The sequence below is a fragment of the Hakea prostrata genome, chromosome 1 (genome assembly GCF_041222555.1).
Source record: "Hakea prostrata isolate BN-2017 chromosome 1, UWA_Hpros_2, whole genome shotgun sequence".
In the NCBI taxonomy this organism is placed as follows: Eukaryota; Viridiplantae; Streptophyta; class Magnoliopsida; order Proteales; family Proteaceae; genus Hakea; species Hakea prostrata.
In genome coordinates, this window is record NC_142600.1 from 1,740,021 (window position 1) to 1,754,620 (window position 14,600).

Below are 14,600 nucleotides of genomic sequence, written 5' to 3' on the forward strand. Positions count from 1 at the left end.
CCTCATCAATCACGTACTTAGGTTTTAGAATATGGCTTTCACTCTTTAGTGAATTGTCCTTGTTCTCTTACCTTAATTGATAACTGGCTATGCCCTAACTTGGCTTAGTAGAGTTCTATTTGATGTTGTTTCATCTTCGGCTTTACTTCATATTACTCAAACTCTATTGCATGGGGAACAACCTAAAATCTTGTCAAGCATGGCAGATAACAACAATATTAGTGGTATATCTGCTTCCTTCCTTTTCTTTTTCTTCATTTTTTTTTGGTAAAGAATATTAGTGGTATATATATGGTGTAGAAGTGTAAAACAATAATCTCAATCATACAAAAAAAAATCTCACTCTTGCTGATGCTTCTACTTGTGCTATGATTGATCTCATACTAGCACGAGAAAATAGGTTACTAGGTAGCTAGAACAACCTGATCCACCTGGAGGAGAAAGAACACTTGAAAGAGTGTGGAGCAGTAGTAATATATTGGTGGATGATGGTAGACAATATTTGGGAGTTGTAATTGGATACGTAATAATTCCTTGCAAGACCTATCCAAGAGATGAATCATGGTGTACACACTCGATCGGTTTAAAGAATTCAACCAGAAGGGGGAATTCTTATTTGGTTTACGATTCAATTGTCATCTACTTGGGAAGGTGGAGAAGAAATGTACGTGTCTGTTCATAATTCCAAAAAAAATGACTGGCCTTTGAAGTGATGCATGAGTTCGCTATTTTGTATCTTATTGAAGTGTACATTTAATTAAACCCAAAACCCTCCATTATCATTGTTTCACCTCCCTCATATGAACGAAGAACACTTGTATTCACTTGTTAAATAAACATATTTGTAAATAGATAGAAGAATATTTTAGGTGGTACTGGATTCAAATACGGTTTCAAACTAAATTTCAAATCAGGAGTTATAATTTAAAAGAGGGGTGGAAGAATCGGACTCAAAAACTATTGATCGCGGTTTTTGTGATGTGCAAATGATAGCTTTTTGAATCTCGGATCCCCCCTAATCTCGATTCACATTTTTAGTGAAAGGTGAATCTCTGTTCATGAATCTAGAGATTTTTACAACCAAACGGGTATAATTCCAGCATGAATCCGGATTTGAAATCTCTGGATTCATGTAACCAAACAGGCCCTTAAAATTTATTGAATTTTATTCCATAAATTATAAGAAAGAAATGATTATCTAATTTTGAGTTCTTTAACTTACTAAGATTAGAAGTGCACATTACACAATGAGGATGGGTTGCGATTCCGTGAGCTTATCAAATCATGTAATTACCATTAGAATAAGCCTCACTTATATTTATCTATTTTTTTTATCATGACAAACAAAAGCATTCCCTATCTAGCTAGGGAACCACGCTTCCAACCCAATTAGATAAAGGAGTCAAATTTTATAAAATTGATATTTTCTACATCAAAGACAGCAACCACAACCGCAGCAGAAAACCTTATCCGAAATTCATATATTTCAATTTTCGTTTCTAGTTAAGCAATCCCCATGGATGATTTCATCTCAAAAATATTAAAATTTTGAAAAACCCTAATCTTGTACTGCGTATTCAGTGATCAAAATTACCATATGCACAAAGAAGTTTACTCAAGAGGAGGTCACGGCTATTAAGAAAATCACTCTGCAGCCCTTACTTGCAACTGATAATAAAATGGTCTGGGGAGCTGCTTCAAATGGAAAGTTCTCCACGAAGACAGCTTATCATTATTTGTTATTGAACAGTAGAGATAATATCAGATGGCTAGTAGACGCTTGTCCTCAAGAAGATATAGGTGGGAAGATATCAAGGAAAAAGAATGGAAAAGGGTTGTGGAGCTGCATCACTTTACCTGAAATCGGCAACTTTATGTGGCGGGTTTGTGCTGAAGGAAATGCCACTGCCGAGAACTTGTTGAAGAGGTAAGTCAGCGTTGATCCGGTGTGCAGGTGGTGCAACCAAGGAGCCGAGTCAAGTGATCATATTTTGTTTCAATGCCACATCTTGAGGGCATTATGGTTTAGTAGTGGGCTGGAGTTCTTGCTGCAGTCAATGAGAGAGCTCTCCTTGCCTTCTACTGGAAGCTTGGGATTTCTTTCAACTACCCGTCGAAGCAGCAAAGCAAGGAAGTGTTGAGTCAAATATCATTCGTGTGCTGGCATTTATGGTTTCAGAGGAATGAACTGCTTTATAGAGGTACGAAGAAGACCCCGTTAGAAGTGGCTTCAGGAGCTGAGGCTGCGTTTTGCGAATTCTGGTTTGCCACAGGCAGGATGGAGGGACGTGTGGAGGAGCAGACAGCAGGTGAGGAGGGAGTTAGCCTATGTGGGGAGGAGTTTATTCTTTTCTGTGATGCGGTGGTTCCTTTGGATTCAGTTGAGGGAGGGGTGGGCTTGGCAGCTTGGCAGAATTGAGTTGTGTTCTTCAGTGTTTGTCGGAAAGTTCTGGCAATTAGGGAGGCTCTGAGTTGGGCTAAGGAGCAAGGGATCACTCATATATGTTAAGAGTTTTCACAGACTGCTTAGGGCTTCAAAAGCAACTCACAGGGGTTGATCCATCGCCTCCTCTTGAAGTGGCTACAGCCTTCAATGATGTTATGATATTCAAAGAGGAATTCACATTTTGTTCCTTCAGTTTTTTTCCTAGGAAAGGGAATTTTTGTGCCCATCCTCTAGCCTAAAGGGCCTTGGTTTCAAGCCAGACTTTTTGGCCTATTTCCATTTTCCAGTTCAGAAGCTGGGTTCCATCCTTCGAAGCCTTTTGCCCAGGCTTTTGAATGAAATTGCTTCTTAAAATAATAATAATAATAATAATAATAATATATAATAATAATAATAATTAGTAAGCAGTGAATCTTAGGATAGAGAAGAGGTCAACCCATTAAATAAAATTTTGAAAATTCTGAGGAAAACAAAATGTAGAAGTCAAATGTTGTGCCACCATCTTCCACATCAAACCAAAGTAGTAAGCAATGAGAAATAAGTAATCCCTCAAGACTTTTTTCATGCATATGATAGACAGTGCAGAAAACTACTACTTTCTTTTTTTTTCGGTATTTGAAAAACTTTGGTAGAGAAACCACTATTCTATTCTGAAACAAAACAAAAACAAGGAGACATGCAGAATTGAGAGAGAGAAGAAAAGGTTCATAACCCCAGCTTAACCCACCAACCATGGATGAGATGATATTATATGAGCACAAAAAGAAGAGCTTGTTCCTTCCCAAAGTATTTCTACAGTAGACTTTCTCCCGTTGGCTGCCAAAACATAAAACTATTCGTCTTCACAAGATGTTTTCTCTCCAAAGAAATTGAAGAATGGTTGTGCTCCACAACCCTCTTCAGCAACGATTGTAGTTGTCGCTTTGGATGAACACCAAGGATTTGATTCTTCAGCTACTGAAGTACCACCCATCTCCAAGATTCCAGTTGGGTGCTGAGGAAAAAGAGCCAATGTCTCGTTGCCACAGCTGCTGTTATTTCTGTCCCGCATGTTTCCTTCGTTTCCGTCGCCTCCTTCGCCCAAGCTTATCATATTGTTGTAACTCTCCACCTTATCCATTGTGGGTCTCTTCCTAACTCCACCAGGTAGTAACACTTTAGGACACTGTGGTGATGGATGATAAAACCCTACTCCATTATGTTGCATGTAATAGTACGGACTGCAAACAACTGTTAAAAAAGGGAAGGGGAAAAAATTTCAGATTGAAGACTCAGCAAGAAGAAATTAGAATTTGGGTAGGGAAACCTAAAAGTGAAAAAAACAAAACAAAATTGAATAAAGCATGCCCATGCATTTGTGTTCGCTTTCAGAGACACAACACAAGATTTACTGTATATATGAGGGACTATGAAACAATTAAAGCAACTTCATTCCATTTCAATGGAGATTAAAAGATGGGGAAGCAAACCGTTGGTGCAAGGGGCAGAGGGATGAGCAGGAAGGAGAAGGGGTGGAGAATGTTTTTTATTGTGAAGAAAACGATTGGCAAGGGCCATGTTTTCTTGCTTCTGCTTCTGTCTTTGCCTTGCTTTGTGGTTCTGAAACCAGTAGAATACGTTCTTGCCTTCGATATGACCGTGTGCTCTGAGTCTAGCGGTGATCTGTTGTATCTGCTCAGCACTTGGTGTTCTGATTCCTTGTCTATACAAACCCTCGAGCATGTTTATCTGTTCCTTAGTCGGATTCCACCTCGAACTGGCCGGAGCCGCCCCAACTGGAGGAGCCGCGTCGATGTTATCGTTCTCCATATATATGATGGATGGACGGATGGATGAGTGGGATGAAGAAGAAAGTTCTAGGGTTACAGGAGAAGAGAGGTATCTATCTATATAGATGGGGGCTAGGAAGCGTTGTTAGTGGTGCATGTAGTCTTTTATATCGATCCTAGTTTTGTGTTACCATTAAAAAGTCTGTTTTGAATTTATGGGGATTAGGAGGCGTGGAGAGGAAGAGATCGATCTAGAACTCTAAGAGAGAAACGTACCCAACACATCTTTTTTTATGTTTGAGTGAGTGAGGAGTCTCTCTGTTGTCTATCTCCGGCCTCTTGTTGATGAGTGGTGGTGAGTCTTGACTACTCTTGACATGCGTATGGTTTTTGGTGCTTAAACATCTCTGAAAACATGATGGGCTGGAAGCGGCTGAGTAGAGTTGGCAGGTTTCATATCTTTGTGGGAGAAGGGACACCCACTTAGGACACAGTACAGTAGAGAGCATGTGGGTGGAAGGACCAATTTACCCTGGAGAAGTGGAAAAGGTTGTGAAGCATCATTGGTCCTTGCTATCCTCTCAACTCTCCCTCTCCCCTCGGGAATGGATGAGAGAGGGATGATCAGTCTCAGGCGCTCTCTCTCTCTCAGAGTCTCTCTCTCTCTATATATATATATAGAGAGAGAGGGAGGCTAGCTTCATAGAAATTATCCATGAATACCCACCCAGTACGTGAAGATCTAGGTCATAATAAGAAGGGATGAAAGAGGGCGGAGGACATGTTTGTCACCATCGAAAATGGCCAGGCGGTTGGGTTTGAAGGAGTATAGGTCGTAGGCATAGTAGTAGGCTTTGGAAATTGGAGAAGAAGAAGAAGGAAGATAACTAGTCGAACTGTTGAAGAGTTTTAATTAGCATATATAAATTTAATTAATTATCACAGTGACGGGTGGGAGACCAAACGGCGTTCCAATGGACGGCTGGTTGAAAGTTGAAACTCCAATTAAAAGTGGTTTAATTAATTAATTAATTGGGAAATTAAAGCAATGCGAACTCGAGTCGTCGCAGTACTCGATCGTCGTGGTGGTGCATTCATTCATTCATTCATTCTGAAGCTAGCTTGCTAGCTAGAATTCTGGTGAATTACACCATAGGATTCGGATTCTGGTGCCGTGCCGCCTCTCTCGTGAAACTAAAATCACACTCTTTGTATATTGATTTCACTCACCCAAGTCCCCGTTGAACGGTTGAAGAGATGCATATGCAGAAATAAGAACGGAGTTGGAAATGGGTGCCAGGGTACGTTTCAAATTTAAATGCAGGCAACGCTAGATGATCGACAATAATTGGTGGTCACTGCCAAAAATTCTTACTAATACCTCAACCTGGGTTCACCCGGACCAGCCAAAATCAGACCATCAGCCTTGCTGATCCGGTCTGATTTTTTAAATCTCACTACATATATATATAGATATATATATATATATATATATATATATATGCATTTGAGTTATATTTTGACCCAAAAAAAGGAAAAAGGTTATGCACTCTAGAATAGCTTGCCTTTTTAATTTTTTGGGTAGAAATTGTAGAATTGCTTCTAAGTCTGAAACGCATTTGAAAGAAGACTTGAATTTTGAAAGTTGTTCGCTGATTGATATATTAATTCCTCCTCTGCAATAATTATTGGGATTTACAAAGGACGCTTGTTTCTGCATTATGGGCTTGGGCTTGGGCTTGGTAAGATACATCTTGTCAGAAAATTTACAAGCTTTCACAGTTACAAAATGGGCTTAAGTACGTGGCCCAAAACTTAATAAGCAATATCGGGGAGCTCAACTATATATCAAGCTACTATTAATTTTTTTTTTTTTCTTTTCTTCTTCTTCTTCTTTTCTTTTGGTAATAAAGCTACAAAGAGAATTAGGGTTAGATACTTGGGACTAAGAGATATAGAGAAAGTTTGTTACACCCATCGATATCACTTTCTCCAAAAAGAAGCGTTGATTGAGGCTAGAGATGAGCATATGGATACAAAAAGGATTCCAATCACATCATAATTCTTAATTGGCATGTCACCCACCCCCAAAAACAGATCACATAATATATATATATATCTGATAATAAATGCAAAACCAATACTTAACTTCCCAATGTAGAGTTGCTAACCCGCCCCCGGCCCTAGTTGTGTGATATTCCACTGTTTTAATGTTATTATTATTTTTTTTAAATGTAGTTTATTTAAAATAAATAAATAAAATAACTAAATAAAAAATAAGAAAGAAAAAAAAAAAAAAAAAAAAAAAAAAAGGAGAGAGACATTAGTCCCTTTCAATAATACCTTATTAGATTTTTATATATTTTAATAACATTGTTAGTTAGATGTGTTATTCTATGACTGCATATCCGTATATCATTATTAATTCTCATTTCTAGAGTTATCTACCTCTAGCCCTTGAATTATTCAATATATCGGACAAATCTATTATTACTAATACCCCCTGTCTCAATTAGTTTTTACATATTCATTTCTAATATTTATTCCACATTTTAAGTTTAAAAACACCATTCAATTCACGACCATATCTCCCAAACTTTATGATGATTTATTATTAGAAGAGAAAATTAATCACTAACAATAGCAAAATACAAGACTATTATTGTCTTTTTGAAATATTTAATTTGTTTACATCATCAGTTAATTGTGATTTCCCAACAATAGAATGTATCTTTGATATTTTTATTTTATAAGGAGTTTGATTGATAAACTAAATAATTTTATGGATATGAAAATTATAAAAAATAAATAAGAACTTCAAGATGTGATGAATAGATAAATTTCATAAGGGGTGCGGAATTAATATGGGAAATATGTGCAATCTGTTTTAATATGGAATCAAATGATCGACAAGAATTCGGCTCCGATGCAGGCGCCACGCGATCAGCAAGTCTTAGCGTCGTCTTACCATAAATGGGAATATATATTTTGGCGTAAATAAATGTAGTTATATATATATTTTTTTGTCGTTTTTCCTATAATACCCTTTTTCGTAAGTAATAACGATAATACCGATAACACCATTACGAATGGTCGTAAGATTCGAGGTGGAGAAGCATGAGATCAGACGTATAGGAATGTAACACGTATGAACATTGTTAAAGACGGCACAGTTATCTGCAGCAATGGAGTTTTGGACGGTGAATCCTATGTGTATTTTGGAATCTCTAACACGCTTTAACCTTACCGAAAAACGACGAGCACTCATACGAATCCTTTCTTTCCCTTGCGCTTTTGCGTTTTTGCGTTTTGCGTTTTGCACCCCATCATCATCATCACCCATGTGAGCTGCTCTCGAAGGCTGCGACCACTCTTTAACCCCTTTTGTTCTTTCCCTGTTGTTGGAGGGTTTGCCGATTCCTGAATTCATGGTGGTTTTCTGATGCTTGATCCCTTTGCATTATATCCCCCGTGTATCACTCAGGTAAACAATTTCGTTTTCTGTTAATTTAAGAGAGTTTCTTCTCTTCTCTTCTCTTCTCTGGGTTGGTGAATGTTTATCGTTTTCAGCCGGAAAAGAAGCTGGGTTCTCTCAACTTCTCAACAGTTTTGGCGAGATGGGTGGTTTTCTGTTAATTAAAGGCTAGAACCCTTGTAATATCATGGTATTCACTTCAGAATGCGATTTTCTTTTCAGTACAAGGAAGTGATTTTGGCTATTTTGACTGGTGGGTGGTTTTGGCTTTTGCTATTTTCAGGCAAAGAGGGGTTTGGAAACCGGAGGGATTTGGGTTTGTTAATTTTGATACTCAGTTTTGTTTTTCGCTCCTGATTTTCTCTTGGATAGTGGGATTGTTTGTCAAATTAATCTGGAATTTTTGGATGTTGAGACGACCTTGAAGAAAGGAAAGCAGTCGTAGTAGATGTGGAATGTGATTCTGGAGCAAGGATGAGACCTTTAAGCGGTTTAGGAATTGGTCTGATTCTGGTGTTCGGCTGTCTGCTGTTAGCTCTTATGGCGGAGCTATACTACTTGCTTTGGTGGAAGAAGAGGGTCACTGAGAGAGAGATCGAAGATGATTACAACAGCCCTGCTAGAGACCTATTTTATACTTTCTGCTGGAAGAAACCTCCATTGTTGAGTTCCACAGCTTTGAACCCTCAGGAACTCTGCACCTCAGTGAGAATTACAGGAGCCCATGGTCATGAAACAGAGAATCAGCTGCCTGGGTCAAATAAGGATTTGTTACTAAAACCCTTTGAAGATGATGCCGTGGATTCTGACCTCTTGATGTTGCAGAATCTATGTGGACCTCCACGATTCCTCTTCACCATTAAAGAAGAAACGAAGGAAGATTTGGAGTCTGATGATGGGAAATCCAGAAGTGGGAAAAGCCGAAAAGGGTCAAGAAGTAAGAGCCTTGGTGATGTCCTTCCGAATGTGGAGACCCCATTTTTAACTCCTATGCCTTCTCCACCATTTTTCACTCCGCCACTGACCCCTGACTCATATAACCACCATGGATTCAACCCTCTTTATGAATCTTCAACAGACGCAGAATTGAACAGGGTTAGGTCCTCACCTCCTCCAAAATTCAAGTTCTTGAAGGATGCGGAGGATAAGCTGTACAGAAGAACACTGATGGAAGAAGCTGCAAAAAAGATCCAACAAGATAGTGTCTCTGTTCAAGATAAGATGATGAAGCCATCTCCTGCTTCGTCGTCAGTTATCAAAGAGGAAGATGGATCTTTTATCACAATCATTGTTGGTAAAAACAAAGAGAGGGAGTTTCATCTCCACCATTCTAGTACTACACAGGTCTTACCACTGGCCTGTTCTCCTCCCACAGCCCAGCCAGAACATAGGAAACCCTTTAATTCCAGTCCCATGCTGAGATGAATAGCATGAAATGAGATATGTTCTATCTCTGACTCTCCCATCTCTTGATTAATTTTTCTTCATCACTGTTAGGCTTTGTTTGTGAAATTAGTAGCAGAGAAATCCAAGCTCCATGTTTCTTTTATTAATTGCATAAATCTCTATTCCTGTGGCTGAGTTTGGGCTTGCAAGGTAGCCATGATTCATTTGTTGTACCTTTGCTTAAGGTATATTAGAACCTTACCTAGTAGAGAAGTTCCTCTGCAACTTGAATGTGACTGAAGGTGAGTGATGATGATGATGATTCATGGTGGTTCTGTATTCATTTGAAGGTGGTAATGGTGATGGTTACCATTTAATTTAAATTTTTTTTTTAATATCTTCAATGACAAGTGAGGAGTACCAACTTACCCTGTTGTTGCTCCTGAAAAGCTGAAATATATATATTCTCTGAGGGCCTGAGGGCCTGAGGGCCTGAGGCCATCCATTCCTTTTGTTTTTGTAACTTTGCTTGCTACTTTGTAGCGTCTATATGAAAGATCCAATCCTCTTGTGTTCTCTCTCTCTCTCTCTGTCACCCTCACCCATGTTAATCTAATCTAATCTAATCTAATCTAGCGTCTGTCTTTCTTTCTTTTGGGAAAGAGGGTGACCGGTGATGTTTAAGGATTTTTCTCATTAGTCTGCTCCAGTCAGTGTGATTTCATCATAGTGTTTCAAAAAGGCTCCAAAAGTTGGGCTTTTACAATTTACAGCAAATAAGTGGGCCCCCACAACCCAAATCGAATTCGGAATGTGGGGTATGTTAGTATGGTATGTATATATATATATACACAATGGGGGCTGGCAGTGGGGAAGCAATGAATGAATGAATGAATCGCGTGTTCACGCGAGTCAGCCGAAAGTTGCCGACAACAGAGGTCCCCACTCACCTGCACTGATCAGTCAGTTTTATTCATTCAATAATTATATCGTCTACATTAGGGCCATTAGGCTACGCTACCCACCCGACTGCTTATACAAAGAGTGCATGCTGTGGGCCCCACTGACGGAGAGATATGATGTACTACCACCCCACTCGTCTCGATTCTCCATTCGATTCTCCATTTGTCCACTTGTCCACCAGCGATTAGAGAGAGGATTGTAGTCCTCTCATATCCTTTCTCATATCCTTTCATCCTAAGTTTTGTTTGTTTTATCTATAGATGTAATTTAGTACCAAAGTATGTTGAGGTTGGGTATGTCACCTTTGAACATTGATAAGTGGACTAGATGTAATTAAAACATCAGTACAAAAGTATGTTGAGGTTGGGTATGTCACGTGTGATTACATTATTAATAAATTGTAATTGTATGGAGATTAGGGTTTTAGATTTTCTTATTGTCTTGATTCACTTCAACAGTACTTTGGTATATATGAAGAAGTTGAGAGTGGAAGTGAATTCGCACCTAATATGGGATGTGAGGCTGACACCAAAGAGGTTTGCGACGTCGACCAAGGATGAGGGTGTGGCCTGTGGGAGAGACGATGAACATGTCTGATGGGTACTATCAGTGCAGATGAAGCCAAAGGCTGTTGTTGCTGAAGGGATTCTTACTAGCAGCACTAGTACAACTATTAAGTAAGGGGAGTGCATCTCATCAATAACGACTCTACCACTGCAACTTCTTCCTTCTTCCCCTATCCTAAATTAAGTAAGGGGATATCCTCAAAAAAGACAAGTCTCAGTCCTCTCTGATGCACCATAGCCTTACCAAACTCATTTTCTTCACAATTTCCTCTTTCACCGTAGTAGTGGCCCCTTCTGGTTCCAGCTTCTTTAAAATGCCTATATATCCAATGTGGGAAATATACATCACTAGTATGATCTGACACTTTCATATTCCTTCTTCCTCCAACCATTTCCAAAACCATCATCCCATAACTATAAACATCTGACTTGTATGAGACTTCTCCAAAAGTTCAAAAAAATACTTCTTGTGCTTATGTCTAAGTGCAAAATACGTGTATTGCAACCACAATGTAAGTACTCTAGTCCCCGACCAATTCCAATAGCAATATCAAATAACACTTTCCATCCAAGGGCGAGGATGTGCAATAGATGATTCTTTGCCATATACGAACTTCTCCAAAGATCCATTAGGCATGAACTCATATACAAGGGCTCTTCAAAACAATAACCAAGAAGAGCAACAACATTGACGTGGGAAGTCCTACTATTGCTTGCAACCTCATTAATGAATTCATCTCCATTCCCTTTGGATTCATTGAGAATCTTAACTGCCACCAAACGACCATCCATTAACTTTCCTCTGAACACAACCATAACCTCCTTCACCTAATTTTTCTTTGAAGGAAACAGTAATTTCTTGATATATGAATAACTATATCTTTGTGGAACCAAGGATCTGTTATTCTTAGAAAAGTCTCTACATCAATATCCTTATTTTTGTTATATTTCCTTCTCCAAGAGCAATATAGGACTATTAGAATCACCATAATCCCAATCCCGGCCACTAAAGAGATAGCTGAAATCAAAGGAAGACCCCATGGGCCACATACATCTCAATAATCAAATTCTAATCCAAGATAAGTTTGGAAAATCACTAAAACTCTAGTTCAAAATTTGATAACATTGCTTCATAACTAAAATGAATGTTACTTGTAATTACAAACTTCCTTCTCAAATTCACATGGGTGTCCTTCCTTTCCACACCAACAATCCTACAAGTTTTGGTGAGGGTTGTTAATATAGATTGATTGATTAGTATCTCCGGCATAGGAACAGGAACAGGAACAGGTGGAGCAAGGTGACACGGTACCAAGGTTTAAACCACCTTGGCATTGCATGGGAGGGCATTGTGTCCAATTGGATGGTTTAGTCCCCTAGACAATAAAAACGCAAAAAACCAATAAGATATAGATTTCCATCTTTTAAATTTAAATTAAATAAAATGGAAACGCACCAAATCGTTATAAGATTAAAGCTTGATGGAAATTAAAAGATAAAAGACATACGTCCAATTATTCGATGAATCGCAAATGCACTGGACATAGCTAATACTTCTGTTCTCTTAGGAACAAGTAGTATTAGTCAAGTGAAAAGTTGCCGCCATGGATTTACAAGCTGCAAAAAAGTAAAACATTCCAAATCTTAATTGCTTTCTTTGAGTTGAAGTTGAAATATTCTGTAACAATATTACAAGATAGTTTAACCCCTCCCAAAAAAAAAAACACATTACAAGAAACTAGAGCTGTAGCGCCCTAAAATACTAATGCCCCTATGGATCTCTCAATGTCCCTAGCTAGTATAGTATAGGGGCATATAATCAGGATTTTTTCACCTATAGTTTTATTTAAAAAAAAAAATTCAACTATCGTAATTCATTGATCATTATATATCATCTTGACCATTGTATGCAAAAACTCACCCGATTACCATCAAATGGTTTATCAATTGGCAATGACCAACACCTCTTACTTAAGATGTTATGATTTCAATTCTCCTTGACAGTATGTGTAATAATATCTCTGTAAGATCAAATTACGGTAGAGGATTGGAGGAGCAGAGAGAGTGAGATCATCAACAAAAAGGAGAGAGATACCATTTTTTTTCTTTCTTCTGTTTACTTTCTTTTTTTTAAAATTTGTTTTTTTGGGACTCGGAAAAAGGGTGAGTTGTCAAGTCAACTCAAACACATTCGGCCTAATCCTAACAACTTTTTAAACAGGTTTGACGAGTCGGACGATTCTCCTAACCTAAGACCTGGTTCTTAAAGAATTATGAACAAGCAAGAATAGATCAGCAAACACAAGAAAGGTGGAAGTTTGTATACTAACCTCTGAGAGGAATATCGATGAGTTGACCGGCGTGAAGTTGATCATCCAGGGTCAACCCATTAAGCTTCAACGACGTACTTGTGTTGAACCCATACTTGTCAGCGATCTGCCCCATTGTACTCCGATTCGACACTTTCATATGTCCATACTGGACGACCTGCTCACCTTCCACTCTGTTGCAGATACAGGGTAGCGGAATCCACAGCTGCTGCTCTGGATAGATCAAATCCGGGTTGGAAATGTCATTCACAGTGGCAGTGGCAATCTCCTTATATGTCACCAACCCAAAATAAAGTTCGTTCGCAATGTAATTCAGGTAATCTCCTTTCTTCAATAGTGTATACAGGGGGTTTGTTGGAAATTCCAATTCCCTGGCCACAACTACACTGGAAAGGAACCCTGAAGAACTGGAGAGGTTGAGAGTGGAAAAGAGTTTGCAACGTATAAGGAGATGTAGCTGACACCAAAGAGTTTGGCTATGTAGCCAAGGCTGTCTGTAGTTGGAGCGAGATACGTAGTCGATCATAGTTGAACATGTTGCAGTGGTGGTGCAGTTGAAGTCTAGTGCAGTTGCTGAAGGCAGGAAGCAAAGGAACAGAAGAAATTCTACTGCAGTGGAAGTTGTCGTGCTTCTCGTCATCTACATAACATATCTAGAGCTTTGTTTCTTCCTCTTGCTTTTCTTGCTGCTTCTAGTGGCGTCAAATACAGTAGAGTAGTCAAATGTGGTGGGCATAATAGTGGGGTGGACAAAGAGGTATCTTACCCTCAAGTAACTGTAAGGAACTTTTGCTGAAATGGAACTGGATTTGCAGATTTCAACTCTCAGATTGTATCACAACACAAGGCAGTGTCTCGCAGTTTCAGGGTCAAGGACTACTCGCACCGAAATATTTTATTTTATCTTATTTTTTTGGGGTAATCGAAGCTTCTTAAACTTCAAGGGATAAAATTGAAGAACTGAAAATTTGGCCTAATTTTACCACCACACCAAAAAAAATAAAAAAATTCAATCCTGATAAATTGATAATGATAACCCACTCTTTTTCCAAGGAAGCAGAAGCAATACATGGTGGTATGTAATTAGCAGGGAGTCTAGGTCTTCCAACTACATTAAATTTTGGAGTAATTTTAGAGACCTTAATCATTCTCTAAATTGCAATAAATGCCATTACCATGAAGAAATCAACATGTCCAAGTTTATTCTAGTTGTAGCTGAAAAAATATATTTAGATATCAGGTTCTTACATTGTTTTACATTTGATTGGTTTGGGTTAACCGCTCACATACAATTTTAAGTACATTTCATTTGATTTGGGTTAGCCAATCACATACAATTGAAGTTATGATAAAACTATCAATAAAGTTTTGCAAAACCATATTATTTAATTCGTCAGTTGCTCAACCAATCCCCCCCCCCCCACCCCCCACCATCACATAAACGGGACAACTCTTCACCCGTTAAAACGCAAATTGTGATTTTTCACAACTCAATGTGTATAGGTATAGGTATAGTTCATTCTCTATGCCAGCCAACAAACTACTTAAAAAGGTTGAATGGAAATGATGATACAAGAAAAAATAACAACCGAGTGCCTTTGAAGTTGTAGTCAAAGTGGAGACACTGTTTTGCTTTCAATTTCTAGCTAAGATCATTTCTTATTT

At 38.5% G+C, this 14,600-nt stretch overlaps 3 protein-coding genes across 12 annotated transcripts in view; 1 reads left to right on the forward strand and 2 right to left on the reverse strand.

The window, feature by feature from the left end:
* Nucleotides 1-3,278: 3,278 nt before the first annotated feature.
* On the reverse strand, nucleotides 3,279-4,255 carry LOC149026547 (WUSCHEL-related homeobox 2-like). Its single transcript, XM_089145269.1, has 2 exons — nucleotides 3,916-4,255; nucleotides 3,279-3,676 (listed from the first exon to the last, which is right to left on the reverse strand). The coding sequence occupies exons 1-2, from the start codon at nucleotides 4,253-4,255 to the stop codon at nucleotides 3,279-3,281; spliced, it is 738 nt and encodes a 245-aa protein (XP_089001395.1).
* A 3,147-nt stretch (nucleotides 4,256-7,402) lies between these two features.
* LOC149026548 (uncharacterized) lies at nucleotides 7,403-9,504 on the forward strand. 3 transcript variants are annotated; one of them, XM_089154050.1, is made up of 2 exons: nucleotides 7,403-7,880; nucleotides 7,974-9,504. In XM_089154050.1, the coding sequence occupies exon 2, from the start codon at nucleotides 8,165-8,167 to the stop codon at nucleotides 9,113-9,115; it is 951 nt and encodes a 316-aa protein (XP_089010176.1). In that variant the 5' UTR covers nucleotides 7,403-7,880; nucleotides 7,974-8,164; the 3' UTR covers nucleotides 9,116-9,504. The 3 variants fall into 3 exon arrangements, with proteins under 3 accessions (XP_089010176.1, XP_089010179.1, XP_089010185.1); XM_089154053.1 differs by having other exon boundaries at nucleotides 7,403-7,699; nucleotides 7,786-9,504; XM_089154059.1 differs by having other exon boundaries at nucleotides 7,403-7,699.
* A 1,338-nt stretch (nucleotides 9,505-10,842) lies between these two features.
* Nucleotides 10,843-14,600, reverse strand: part of LOC149026549 (chitin elicitor-binding protein-like) — a 38,770-nt gene continuing 35,012 nt past the window's right edge. For all 8 annotated transcript variants that reach the window (XM_089154073.1, XM_089154089.1, XM_089154082.1 and 5 more), the window contains 3 exons: nucleotides 12,936-13,627; nucleotides 12,114-12,222; nucleotides 10,843-11,981 (listed from right to left, as the gene is read on the reverse strand). In XM_089154073.1, the coding sequence (XP_089010199.1) occupies nucleotides 12,170-12,222; nucleotides 12,936-13,575 (693 nt within the window). In that variant the 5' untranslated portion in view covers nucleotides 13,576-13,627 and the 3' untranslated portion in view covers nucleotides 10,843-11,981; nucleotides 12,114-12,169. The remainder of the gene's footprint in view (nucleotides 11,982-12,113; nucleotides 12,223-12,935; nucleotides 13,628-14,600) is intronic.